The sequence below is a fragment of the Pogona vitticeps genome, chromosome 3, assembly GCF_051106095.1.
Source record: "Pogona vitticeps strain Pit_001003342236 chromosome 3, PviZW2.1, whole genome shotgun sequence".
Classification (NCBI taxonomy): domain Eukaryota; kingdom Metazoa; phylum Chordata; class Lepidosauria; order Squamata; family Agamidae; genus Pogona; species Pogona vitticeps.
The window spans coordinates 53,652,054-53,666,280 of NC_135785.1; the positions used below are offsets into that span (position 1 = coordinate 53,652,054).

Here is a 14,227-nt window from a genome sequence, read left to right on the forward strand (position 1 = left end):
ATAGGTATTTTTCCTTTTGCAGATAATCAAACACTGTCAAAGTCAAAGAGTTAGGTGTACTTCAGTGCCATAGGCTTTGATGCAACTTGAGTGCGCATAGTTGGCCTGGAATGCACTTCAGTTAAGTGCACAGGGCTTGGACATGCTGTTTGCTACTGTGCCTTTGCTTCAAGGAAGAAATAGACCATAAGGATTTTAACAAGAGAGTTTTTTTTTAACTTAACCTGCCTGTGTATCAGAATTGGTTTAGATTAGTATTTCCTTAATGTTGCTAATCTGGAAGACTTGGCAGTAAAAATGCTTTGGTTACCTCTAATATTTTTCTCTCTTCAAAGCCAACCTCATGGTGAATAATCTGATATATTTTGTATAGCAGCACCAAATATATGGTATAGAGTGACATAAGGGAAAACTGAAGTCTCTGCAGCATGTAGCTTACAATTAAAATTCAAACAGTAGAGGAGACCACAATTAGCAGAGAGGACAGGATAAAGAAAAGGTAACAAAAGTTGGACTTTGAACAAATACTGTACAGTTACACCTGTATAAGATATCCCAGGTTTGAAATTGAGCTCAGTTTGTTTGCTAAATAGTAAAAAGTGAATTGTTACCTTGTTTACTCAGAAATAGGGCTGCCTTTAAAAAATCCCTTTGGTACACATGCAAAAAGGGAGCATGGTGGCGCTGCGGGTTAAACCGCAAAGTCTCTGGGCTGCAAGGTCGAAAGATCAGCAGTTCGAATCCACGTGGCGGAGTGAGCTCCCATCGCTTGTCCCAGCTCCTGTCAACCTAGCAGTTTGAAAGCATATAAAAATGCGAGTAGATAAATAGGTACCACCACGATGGGAAGGTAACAAAATTCTGTGTTTAGTTGCTCTGGCTACGTGACCACGGAAACTGTTTACGGACAAACGCTGGCACTACGGCTCGGAAATGGGGATGAGCACCACCCCTTAGGGTCGGACATGACTGGACATTTGTCAAGGGGAACCTTACACATGCAAAACAGGGTGCTCAAAGGATGCAGATACAGTATGTACTTGCTTCAAAATGTCAGGAGAAAGTAGGATATGGTGAGCATGCAGGCTTGTGAAAGGGGAGGTGAAGCATTCAGTGCTCACCCAGCTATGGCACACTTATTATATGAGTGGAATATGACAAGACTGAATATTTATAAAGTACTGGACTGCCTGAAAAGTGGACATTTAGTAGTGAGTTTCTGATTTTGGCTAGCAGTGAAAATCTTAATGATTGGCATCACTAGTAACTCTTTGTCTGAAGCACCCCAGTGTGCACATGAATACTATGTGTGCTAGTGTTCTTGAGCTATAGATGCAGCAAATATAAGCAGAAAGGTTTGGGGACCACAAAGGGGGCAGGTACCATCTTTCTTCTTCTTGTAGGTTATGGGACACTGATGGAATCACAGGATTCCTATTTGTCATGCCTCATGGAGTTCTTCCCAACTCATTTTTCTCTGTTCACTTTTTGTCTGCAGAGTGGTTGTCATCCCGGTGAAGGAGAGGGTAAAGGTTTCTCAGAACTGGAGGCATGGTCGCTGTCGGAGAATCCCACTCCTCAGATGGAAACGCAAGCAAGTAGCCCTTTCTCTTTCCTTTAGCTCCTGGGTCTCCAGCTGAAGTTGTTTTTCTGCTTGAGGAGTTTATCCTATTCTTGGTCTCTGTTGGACTGTAATGTCTGTGGAGGACATTTTGGATGATGTTATTTGTACCCTGGTAGCATCTGCCAGTCCTGTAAAATGGACTGTTTTCCCCCCTCAGATTGTGTACAGCGTGACAGCTGAGAGAGCTGTTGGATACTGCTAATAATGAGCTGTCCCTCGTAAAGACTCAATTATTTTATGATTTTTTTAAAAAAAACAATAGTCTTTTCATTCTTATTCTTCTTATTCTGTGCTTTTCCACAATACTCCTTTATTGTCCTCCATTTGATTCTAAGTTTAATTTGCAAAAATATGAACACCAGCAAGGCTCCTAGCTTCCCCTTTAGCAGTGCCTGCTTTTGGATCACATCTTACTACAATATTTTGCAAATCTAGTCTACTGAGACTCATTTTCTTCCATGTCTCTAGCAAACGTAGGCATGCTCAGTCTCTGAAATATTCTCTTTAAATGTGCCAAACAAGGGCATAAGTACCTGCCTACAGGAAGACTGCCCCCTATCATGCATTGATTGGATAGGCGTTAGTACTGTGTAATCATAACATGCAGTTTACAAAGAGGTAAAAAGGGAAGATGGGATGTTCAAAACAACCAAGAATGCAGGGCTAGGACCTCTAGTATCTAATTAGGGGATGCTCAGGATTTAGTTTGACTCACGTTTTGATCTGAACATATTTGTCTAATGTGTGTTAGGGATGAGACTTCCATGTTTTAACAAACGAGAAAAACACGTAAGAGGCTCTTTTTTTCATTTTGATGTTCTTTTGTTGATTCTCAAAACAAAGCCTCACAAACATGAACATTTGATGTTAAGAGAAGAGAGCTACAAACAAAATTGTTCCCCCCGTTTCCCTTTTGGCTAACTTTTCTTTCATGCCTTGTTTGTCAAATTGCCTAGGAGATTTTTCTAATAGCATTGCAAAGACTGCTGTCAACAGCCAGCCAGGAGGGAATGAGTGGGAAATTTGAAGCTGTAAATTGTTGGAACCCAGTTGTAGTGCTCTTTCTTAGTTTTGCTCTTTCCTTGTGAGGGTGTGGTCTCCAAGTACCCTCCATATTCTGCTCTTAGCTGCTTGTGCCATTCTGTCTTGGAATTCCTCTCCTTTCTCCCCCTTCCCTCCATCGATTTTTGCCAATTATTTAACCTATTCCTTTAGGTTATAGTGGAATCTCTACTTACGAACGTCCCTACCTACGAACACTCCAACTTACGAACAGCTCCATTCGCAAAATTTTGCTTATATTTGTGAACGGAGCTTCAAGATACAAACAAAAAAAGGCAAGGGAAAAGGGCGGGAAATTTAAATTTGCTAACCATTGGTGGCGAAGAGGCTTTCGCCCCAATGGTTAGGAAAAGGGAGGCTCGGCCTCCCGGGGGTCCCCCACCGCCACGATTGCCGCCTTCAGAGGCCTTCCGGGGGACCCCCGCTGTCACAATCGCCACCATCGGAGACGTCCTGGGGCCTCCCCGCTGCTGCGATCACCGCCTTCAGAGGCCTCTGAGGGCTTCCCCGATGCAGGCTTTCCCGAGGTAGATCGGGCCTACTAGAGGAAGCCCTGGTCTACAAGGCTTCCCCTGGTAGGCTTGGTCTACCAGGGCTTCCCCGGTAGGCCCGGTCTACCTCAGGAAAGCCTGCATTGGGGTGGGGAAGCCCTTGGAGGCCTCCAAAGGCGGCGATCGCGGTGGCGGGAGACCCCCGGGAGGCTTCGGATGGGTAAGGTGCTGACACTGGGCAGCCTGCCTATGTCAGTATGCCTTTTTGGGATTACGGTGGTGCCTCGCTAGACAGTTACCCCACATTACAGTTTTTTCCCTAGACATTGGCTTTTTGCGATCGCTATAGCGATTCACAAAACAGTGATTCCTATGGGGGAATTTTGCTGGACAGTGTTTGGTCCCTGCTTCACAAACCAATTTTTGCTAGACGACAATTTTGACAGGTCCCTCCGCGCTCACAAAACAGGTGTTTTCAGGACCCAAGCTTCGCAAGACAGCAATATAACAGCTGATCGGCAGTTTGCAAAGGGGCTTTCTTATGGCTGATCATCGCTAGACAACGACGATTCTTCCCCATTGGAACGCATTAAACAGGTTTTAATGCATTCCAATGGGGAAATGCTTTTTGCTAGACAATGATTTCGCTAAACAGCGATTTCAGTGGAATGGATTATCATCATCTAGCAAGGCACCACTGTATTATTATTATTTTTAATTTGAGGATTTTTTGGAGGGGGGCATTTTTGTTCCTTCCATTTTTTGGATTAACTTTGCTGCCTGCTTTCTGCTGTGCTATTCAAGAGAGAAAGAGGAAGATCTCAAGTGGGATATCTTCTAATCATTTTGGTTTTGAGGAGGCGGTTTGATGGTATTTTTTGTCTTTAATTGCTTGCTTGCTTTTCTTAGTTTTTAAGAGAGGGGGCTGTTTATGTCTGAGTGTTTTATTTTGCTGTGTGTATGTGTGTGTGTGTGTATGAGAGAGAGAGAGATTTCCCTGTTTAATTGATCTTTAAGTTTTTAATATTTGGTTAATTTACAATGTATTTAATTTGTTAAGATTGTATATTTTAGTGTTCTTTTTGGAACTGTTTTATTTGGTGATGTTGGTCATTGCTTGTACTGTTGCCTGCTTTTGGAGAAGGCTAATTCTGTATTGCCCTGCCTCTACTCTTTGGGTTTGTTTTTGCATGTTTTTTAGGGCTTTTTGGGGGCTAGTGCCAAAAAACATGAATAGGGAAAAACAAAATGACCCAAAAGATATGGCCTTTTCACATAAAATGAACTGCCTTGCAAAATCATAACAAATGTATATGTTTAGAATGTAATACTTTGAAAGAAAATAAATTTTTAAATATATGTTGTGTTCAACAGTAGATCAAAATATGTATTTAAGAGTTTTCACACATTAGAAAAAAGTCAATTGATTTGATGAAACTGATTTTTGAATAAACACTTGGGAAAGTGACACAGAGCTAAAATAGATTGATTTGTTGTTTTTTAGTCATTAAGTCGTGTCCAACTATTCATGACCCAATGGACCAGAGCACTCCAGGCCCTTCTACCAATTACCAATTACCCTCCGACCTATACCAATTCCTGTTTCTAAAGTGTAAAAATATTTTATTTTCCAGTTTAATGCCTTGGATGCAATTAGATGGCAGCTACCTCTACCTGTCCCAGGCAGAAGACATCCATGTATATTGGCTCCATTCCAGTGGTACCAGCTTGCAACGCAGTCCTCAGACAGTATTTTCTGGCCATCAAGAGGATGTGTGCCGCTTTGTGATTGCTAATGGCCATGTTGTCAGTGGAGGAGGGTAAGCTTTTGTTGTAGTGAATGAGGATGGATGAGCTGGTTTATAGGTGCCCTTGAACAAGAGGTGGGAGAATTGACTTTCTGGAACTCAGACATTGTTTGATTTGCCTTTATGTTAGTAGGTTTCTGCTTGAGGAACATAGAGTAAATTGTTGGCAAAATGAAAGGGGAAAAAGAAAATGAAGAAAAGAGAAATGAAAAAAAAGTCAAAATAATGTGGTGCGTTAGCTGATTTCTTTCAGCATGAACTTTTATGAATCAAAATCCATTTCTTAAGGCACAAGGAGTGCAGATGGTATGGTTGATGGAGAGGATTTCAATCCACAACAGCTCACACTGAAATAAATCTGTTAGTTCTTTCTCCTTTTTTTCTTGCTTCTCTTTTAATTTTTGTAAATGTGCTAGGTCAAAGAAACAAGGCTAATTCTTTGGAAATAGGGGGAATTGGTCCCATGTGGTCAGGGTTGCATTCCTTTGTGTCCAAAATGTGTCTTGGCACAAAATCCAGCTTCCGTTGAACTTGAACTTTGATTTGCAAAAAGAATAGGTTTCATGGCTGCATAGCTTAGCTTGACAGTGGAAAGCAATGAATACGTTTGTTGTTTAGTCGTTAAGTCGTGTCCTACTCTTTGTCACCCCATAGATGAGAGCACGCCAGGCCCGCCTGTCTTCCACTGCCTCCCGGAGTTTGGTCAAATTCATGTTGTTAGCTTCGATGACACTGTCCAACCATCTCGTCCTCTGTCGTCCCCTTCTCCTCTTTCCTTCACACTTTCCTAACATCAGGGTCTTTTCCAGGGAGTCTTCTCTTCTCATGAGATGGCCAAACTATTGGAGCCTCAGCTTCAGGATCTGTCCTTCCAGTGAGCACTCAGGGTTGATTTCCTTCGAAATTGATAGGTTTGTTCTCTTTGCAGTCCAGGGGACTCTTAAGAGTCTCCTCCAGCACCACAGTTCAAAAGCATCAATTCTTCAGTGGTCAGCCTTCTTTATGGTCCAGCTCTCACTTCCATACATCACTACTGGTAAAACCATCGCTTTGACTATGTGGACCTTTGTTTGCAAGGTGATGTCTCTGCTTTTTAAGATGCTGTTGAGGTTTCTCATTGCTTTCCTCCCAAGAAGCAGGCATCTTAATTTTGTGGCTGCTGTCCCCATCTGCAATGATCATGGAGCCCAAGAAAATAAAATCTGTCACTGCCTCCATATCTTCCCCTTCTATTTGCCAGGAGGTGATGAGACCAGTGGCCATGATTTTAGTTTTTTTTTATGTTGAGCTTCAGGCCATTTTTGGCGCTCTCCTCTTTCACCCCAATTAAAAGGTTCTTTAATTCCTCCTCACTTTCTGCCATCAGAGTGGTATCATCTGCATATCGGAGGTTGTTGATATTTTTTCTTGCCAGAATGAGTACTACAGTCCCCTAATTCACAGATGGCTGAAACAGATTTTCAGAGCCTGGAAATACAGGTTAAATGACCTTCATAGCTCCTTAGCTGTTTTTGTTGTTAGCAAAGCATAATCATTTATGCAGAATAATAAAATGTAAAATAAATTACGCAGAAATAAATATTCTTCAAGTTTGGTGAATTTACATAACTTACCCAGATAGTGGAATCTGCTTTTTTTGTTGTAAAATTTGGATTATCTCAAGACACATATTTTTTTCTCTTTTTTCATCATGGAATATATATGGTCCTCCCCATGTTCATCCAGTTTCAAGATCATCCTCAAGGCTGTTGAACCAGATGCATGCATTTGCCAGGATCCGATGCTTTGAATCCATTCTTCCTGTTTAAATATAACTTTTGAAAGAAGCTGCACATGCCCTGTTTTGCACAATCTTCATTGGGAATTTATTGTAAAATTTACATTGAACTTGGAGAATCCTTAATTATTAATATCTTTGACATAGGAAATAAATGGCAAGTTTCATCTATGTGTGAGTTTCTATTATTGTTGCTGTGGCTAGGTTTTCTCAAAGTTTATTAGTTTTCATTTATTTTCACAGGTAAAAGTTGTCCTGGTTGTATGTGCTCAATTTTATGACGATGAAGTGTGGATATGTTAACTATGTTTAAAAATGGAAATTACTACTGTACTAGTATAATAACATAGCAAATTTAAAACAAAGAGAGCTTTTCATATATTGTTGAACTATAGGTTGTATAAGTCCATGCCACCATAACCACTGGCAAAAGATGCTTGGAGCTGTAATCTTAACATTTAAACGGCCATAGTTGCACAATCCTTAATTGGAATAATTGGAAGTGGAATTATGTAATTTGGCTCTTCCATAACAGAACACGTCCTGTTCAGATATGACTAGTTATCCTGCTGTATGCTGGTGCGTTATGTGTCTTACGTTGTTGTTCAGAAGATATGCACTTTTATGCATTGGGTTTACTTTCCAGAGACGGTGTTATTGCTCTTCATAAACTCAATGGCTCCTTAAGCTTCAAGTTCCTGGGGCATGAACAGGAAGTAAACTGTGTGGACTATCAAGGAGGCATTGTTGTCAGTGGTTCGCGAGATAGAACAGCAAAGGTGAGCTCATGTCTTGCTTCACAACTATGATTGGATGCAGAAAGAAATGTGGAAGATGGACAAGGAGAGCATTGTTCTCATTCCCCATTTTTTTGTTAGTTTTCTCTTATCAGTAGAAATGTGGCCTGTAAAGACTGATGGACAAACAGAAAGACATAACAAATCAAAACAAAAAACTGTTCAACTATATGCCAAATTCTGGATTATTCAAATTCTGTTTTATTCAAATTAATCCCAAATGTTTCAGTTATGTATCACAAAATTGACTGCCCATGGACTAGTTGCATTTATGTTGTGATGCAGATGTGATATAGGCTGAAATCTAGTAGCAAGCCACAACTAGATTATGCTTAATGAATCAGTGAGGATTTGATGAGTCACTTTTTTGGGTTTTTTATTGACTTACCATTGGGCTGGAAAATTTAGGACAGAACAAAATCATAGTACTCTGTAAGAGCCTGTTGACGTTATCCATTAAGTATTGTAGACATGGATATTTATTGGTTCTTCAGCTGCATATGCTGTAATGTGAGCCAAAAACCCATGGGGAGGTTGAGTATTTGTGTGGCTGCTCCATTCCCTCTTCCTTCTAAACTCCTAGATGGCTTATTGTTACTGGAATCTTTCAAATGCCAGGAGCACGTCACCTTTGGGGATGCTTAACATTGCATTCGGGCAGGCAGCTAACTCTTACAGACATCTTCAGCTCTGGGTGTTTTCAGAACCTTAAGCATGTGAAGAGCTATTCACCATTCCTCAAGCCGTTGGCCTCTCATAGCTGCATTTACAGCCACATTACTTCTCAAAGAACACTGGTAGTTTACAATACTTATGTGGAAGAAAAATGTATAGGAAGCAGTGCTCAGACCAGATATTTCTAGACCAGTGCAAGATCAGACATAGGCGCCAAAGACCAACAAGTTCTGAGTTTCAGGCTTGTCTACTAATGAATGATTTCTCACTCCCATTTAATTGTTTTCAGTACTTAATGAATGATCATTCAGTTGCTTTTCTGCCACAAGTGATGAGTGGTGTTTTCAGCATATCAGAGCTAATCTGGGCCACAGCTATCCCCTTAGTGACAAGAGGCTGTTCAATGATAGGGTCAGAGCTGCTGGTGGACTGTGACTTTAATCTCTGAAGAAAGACCAAAAGAATATGCATACGCAAGTTAGAGTTATAGCTTTCATTGTGGGAGGCATCTTTTCTTAAGAGTGTCAAAAGGAAAATGTGAAGTTCTTCCAGACATGTCAATTCATGTGTGATTCAGCTCAGAGATGGAGTACTAGGTTGCCTCTTCTGCAGAGTGTTCATATGCACATGAATCAGTTGGACTTGCAGCGCTGTAAAACAGACATGGAGAAAAAATATTTTTCGCAAGCTTTTATATTTGTGTCTATGTCTCTCTCTGTCTGTTTATCTATGTTTATGTGTATGTATATGTCTAGGGCCACACTTGGAAATATGAAAGGTTCTCCTGAAATATTTAGTGTGATGATAGGACAACTAACATATTGCACTGATCATCTTGTTGCCCTTCCTAATCTTGATTTAAAGTTTGGTGCAGCCATACCTTTTGGGCTGCTCTCCTGTTAGGAGTTGAGTGTTTTTTAATGCAGCAGTTGCCTCCCAACCAGCCAGACCAGTAATAGTTCATTGACAGGTTTCTTTTGGGATGTTGACCAAAGGATCCTCTGTCTCTTGGTATAACATTTTGCAAAAGATACATTTCTTCTTTCTACTGTTAACTGACTTTTAGCAGAATCCCTTTCAAACCATAATATCTTCAGATACTTTTTAAAAGGCTGGAATTTGAATTTCTGGGGATAATATAGAACTACAATTGAGCTTGGTGGCAGAGTCAGTGAAAGAAGAAATGCACAGACATGTTCCAACTCACAAAAACACGAATTTGTAACATAGTTAACTAGTAACAGAAATCTGTCCAGTCTGTTTGCTTTATGTGCATAAACTGCTTTTAATCTTTTGATATAAGTAAACAGTGATTTCATAAATAAATTTATTTTCTACTGGTGACTGGCTTGACATCATCACTCCATGTTTGTTTGTAGAGCAAAATCTGTGCCCCTCCCTCCATATTCCATTGTTGTTAAGTGCTACCACATCACATCTGATTGGTGGTCAACCTAATAGGGATTTCAAGGTATGTGAGATTGTCAAGGAGTGTTTTAACATTGATACTACTTCCATCAAATTTTCATGCCCAAGCAGGCATTTGAACCCAGGTCTCTTGAGTCCCAGTCAGACACACCATTCATGACACCACATTGACTCTCCAGAATTCTGTCCATGCAAACTACGGACATAATGGTTTGTTGTGGACACTTGTAGGTCACTAGGTAAGATTCCTGGTGAAAGCTGTGAAATACAAGAATAGCAAATTCCTTAAATCGTTGGAAATCCCTTTTTGATGGCTGCTGCTTTGAATGCTAGCTTCTGGGGGCCTATAATAGGTGTATCTGTCCTGCCATAGACAGTATTGGAGGCATCTCGTGACCTTGAAAACAAATGCCTCAAAGTCAAAGTAAATTGTGCTTTAGTTGAGTGCACTGTTACAACGGGTTTTTTTTTTTAAAAGCAGAAATGGAGTCTGGCTCACATAACACTTTTCCAGTCTGATCCTTATGAGCAGGGAATTGCTTTTATTTTTACCAAGTGACATTTTCCTTGTGTTGACTCCTAGGTGGAAGGGAATCCCTAGTAGATCTTTAATGGGAGCTATAAGTACATTGGGTGCTTTGGAAGGATAGTGAGTGTTGATTACAGCTGAGCTTTGAGTAGCTGCTAATGCACATTCCTCATTGATAGGCAACAGATAGCATGCTCCCAGCAATATTTTTAACCTGTATGAGATAGGGGTGCATTAAAAGAGCTCAGCTTTTCTGTTGCTTTTGCTGACACAAGGTGCCACATTCCCCACTGACACTGAATAGCTGGCAATCCTGAGCATTATCAACAAACAAACAAATGCAACCCTCCCAGCTTTGAATTCCCTTAAGTCATTGGTTGATAGCTCAGGAGGGAACTAGAGGCTTGCATCTTAAGGTTCACAAAATGGGAGATTAATTCATTGTAGTGTATGTGTGGATGAAAGAAGTGTTGGAATCTCAAAAGGCTTGAGCAACATGAGCTTAAACATAGTTATTAGTTTGGAAACAGATTTCTGAGAACACACAGGCAAGCTACTTTAGGCTGATAGTAAGCACTATGTATTGTTTTAGAGTAAGTGCTATTGGAGGATGAATCTGTATTAAGGGATTGATGCATATTTTAACTTTTGGTATGAAAAGTTACACTGCACAGGAAACAAACCCCGTTCTTTATGTGGTTCTGTTGTTTCAAATTGTGGAAGAAGGGTTTAGGAGTGTCTCATCAAATAAAGATGCACAGAGTCAAGCAGAGAGAAAATATGTATTTCTTCTGACACGTGCATGCTCAATATAACTTGAAAAGATACATTTCAAATGGGTATTCTCGGCCCCAGTTTGTGAACTGCAACTAATTTGGACAGACACTATTAGTAATCTTGCCTCTTTGTGTCACTGCTATGGATATATACATCTGTTGCTATGGATATATACAGTATTTTGTAGATATATATATTGCAAAAACCTTGCAATCAAAACACTGTACAGTGGTGCCCCGCTTGACGACGATAATGTGTTCCAGCAAAATTGCTGTTAAGCGAAATCGTCAAGCAAAAAAACCCCCACCCATTGAAATGCATTGAAAACTGGTCAATGCGTTCCAATGGGGGAAATACCTGATCGTGCAGTGAAGATCCTCCATAGGGCAGCCATTTTCCACTCCCTGTCTTGAGAAATGAGGTCAGCAAAATAGCGGGGAGCCATTTTGAGATCCGCCAATCAGCTGTTTTTAAATAGTTGTTAAGCGAAAAATCGGTTCCCGAAGCAGGGAACCGATCATTGTGAAGTGAAAAAAACCCATACAAACATCGTTAAAATACTCACTGTCAAGCGATTTTGTTGTCTAACGGGGTAATCGTCAAGTGGGGCACCACTGTACCTAGGCTGTGTGATTTGCAGTCATTCTGTTGATGTTAGATTGTGCACGAAAGGTATTAAGGGAGGATTATTTACAACTGCGATTAATATTAATATCTCCATTTTGTACCTTTAATACTGTTTTCATTCTTTTCCTTCTCTTTCTTTCCTAGGTTTGGACCCTGTCACCAGGTAGAGCTGGGCAGTGTCTGCACACAATACAGACTGAAGATCGGGTTTGGTCCATTGCCATTAGTCCATTATCAAGGTAACAAATGTCATCTTAAAGTTGTGTTTGATGTGGACATTTCGTGTTCAATTTATCTTTTTATAATTTGTAATTTTAAAAAAATGTTTTTTAAATTATTTTTTTAAAATGTAAAGTTTCCTGTTATGCATGCAGGCACTGGCAGGGTATAAGAGCAATTGAGACAGTAATCTTCTCTACTCAATCCATGATCCACTACTACAAGTTGGCAAGCATTCTGAATCTAAAAAGGAAACTTCTGAATTTGTGATGCATTGTGAGCTGTGTGAGGATTAGATAAAGTATTGCAAATCTTTAAAATGTTGAACCAAACTCAACGTTCAGTCTTTCTTCTCACTGGAAACTATTCAGAACCATCTTTTTTAAAATGCCTACTTCAGGAGCTGTCTTGTATTGATTTTTTTAAAAAAACTATGTAACTATAGGAGCAAATGAGCAGTGGAAGAAAGGAGGGCCTGCCATGCTCTGGTCCATGGGGTCACGAAGAGTCGGACACAACTAAATGACTAAACAACGACGATAGGAACAAATAATTTGTATATTTTAGGAAAAGGTCCATTCTTGCAGTTTGGAAGAAATATGTCATGAGAAATATATGTATGCATATGTAGCAGATCTAAGTGTAAAAAGGTATATCCTTATGGGTGTGTGTGTCAGTTTTCTTCATGTTCATTGACTTTGAATCTTCTGCTTGATCTTCTGCATAGAATTTTGCAGTAGGGCATTGCACACCTCAAAGCTACTTAACTGCAATTAATGGCCCGTGATTGAATTTAGGAAGAGTTGTGTCACTCATCACTAATGGCATCGCAGAGTGCAACCAGTTAGTGCTACTTGTGCAACCACATTGCGGTTGTGGTCTGTAGGATCTTACATTTTCTGAACTACATAATACTGTGCTTTGCTCAGAAAATGTAGATTAAATAAGGCTTACAGTGAAGTTTAACCCTCTCAGGTTGGTCATTTCAAAATTCTAGTAACATGGAAATTGCAAATGAGTGCTAATAAGACCACATGCAAGCCACTTCCTGTTGTGAAGTTAGTATGTGTGATAGCTTATGTAAATGTAAAAAAAATCCAGTATGTGAATAAAAACAAAGATACAACCAACAGCAAAGTATGTGCATAACAACTCCAGTATTAATATAGAAAATCCATAGATAAGTGAGATCTTCTAGTTAACTTGCAGCAATTTAATTAATAATAATAATAATAATAATAATAATAATAATAATAATAATAATAATAATAATAATAATAATAATAATAATAATAATAATAATAATAATAATAATAATAATATGCTGTCAAGTCAGTTCTGGCTTATGGTACCCCCTTTCAGGCTTTTCTAGGAAAAGAGTACTCAGAAGTGATTTACCATTCTCTTTTTCTAGGGGCACCCTGGGTCTGTGCAACTTGCCCAAGGCTACACAGGCTGGCTTTTCGGAGATGCACAGTGGGGAACTGAACTCCCAACCTATGGCTCCACAGCCAGATACATAACACATTGAGCTATACAGCCAGCTCACTGCGCTAACTCACTCAGCTGTCTAGTCATCAACTTATGGAGGGCTAGTGGCATAGGAGAAATTTGCCCCTTTTAGAGTTCCATGCTCTCATACCTCAGAGTTGTAACAAAGAGACCCAGTTTTTAAAACTTGAGACTATCCTCATAGCATTTGACCTCTGACTATTATAGATCCAGAGATTACCTGAAAAGTCATTCCATGTTGATGCATCTCCTGTATAAGAATTATTTGGGTAAGAGAACTGTAGTGTCTGTCCCCTGGCAGAACTTAAAGGATAAATAAAAGGATATTTTGTTTATACTGTACTGAAACTCAGTGTTTGATTCTCTTTTCGAATATTACATAACTTTTCTTGCAGTTGGTGTAAAATGTAAATTACATTTCTGCATTCTGTGGAGCACTCAGTTTCTTTAAATATGCTGAAAAGAGTTGCCTAAACACACAAGAATGTATTTTGGGCTCTTGGGAATCCATGTTTGTGTATTTAGATGCACAGCTATTGAAAAGGGATGGTACCTGGAGAAACTTTAACTGCCCTGATTGAATTATGACGTGTGTGTGCACATTATTGTTCTGCCAGTATTAAGAACTCAAAGTTTACAAATTTATTACTCTTATAGCTTCCTTAAAACTAAATTATCTAATTTTGAGCAGTATGTTGAAGGATTCTAAATAGTCTTATGTTTAGTATGTTTAAAGAACATACTGAATATTTATTTCAATATGTTTAATGAATTATAGCACATTGTAATAAGATAATTGTATTTTGAATATACTTATTTTCAGTTCTGAATTTTAGCAAGCTTTAAATGAAGAATTTTCCTGTAACAGACTTGCCTCAAAATTTGGAGCAAATCCTAACTT

The 14,227-nt window shown here is 39.5% G+C and overlaps 1 protein-coding gene across 1 annotated transcript in view; it reads left to right on the forward strand.

The window, feature by feature from the left end:
* The window catches only part of FBXW4 (F-box and WD repeat domain containing 4), a 98,384-nt gene that overhangs the window by 13,819 nt on the left and 70,338 nt on the right, over positions 1–14,227 (forward strand). Inside the window, exons 2-5 of the mRNA XM_020790850.3 lie at positions 1,499–1,594; positions 4,812–4,997; positions 7,409–7,541; positions 11,740–11,834. Coding sequence (XP_020646509.2) covers positions 1,499–1,594; positions 4,812–4,997; positions 7,409–7,541; positions 11,740–11,834 — 510 coding nt within the window. The remainder of the gene's footprint in view (positions 1–1,498; positions 1,595–4,811; positions 4,998–7,408; positions 7,542–11,739; positions 11,835–14,227) is intronic.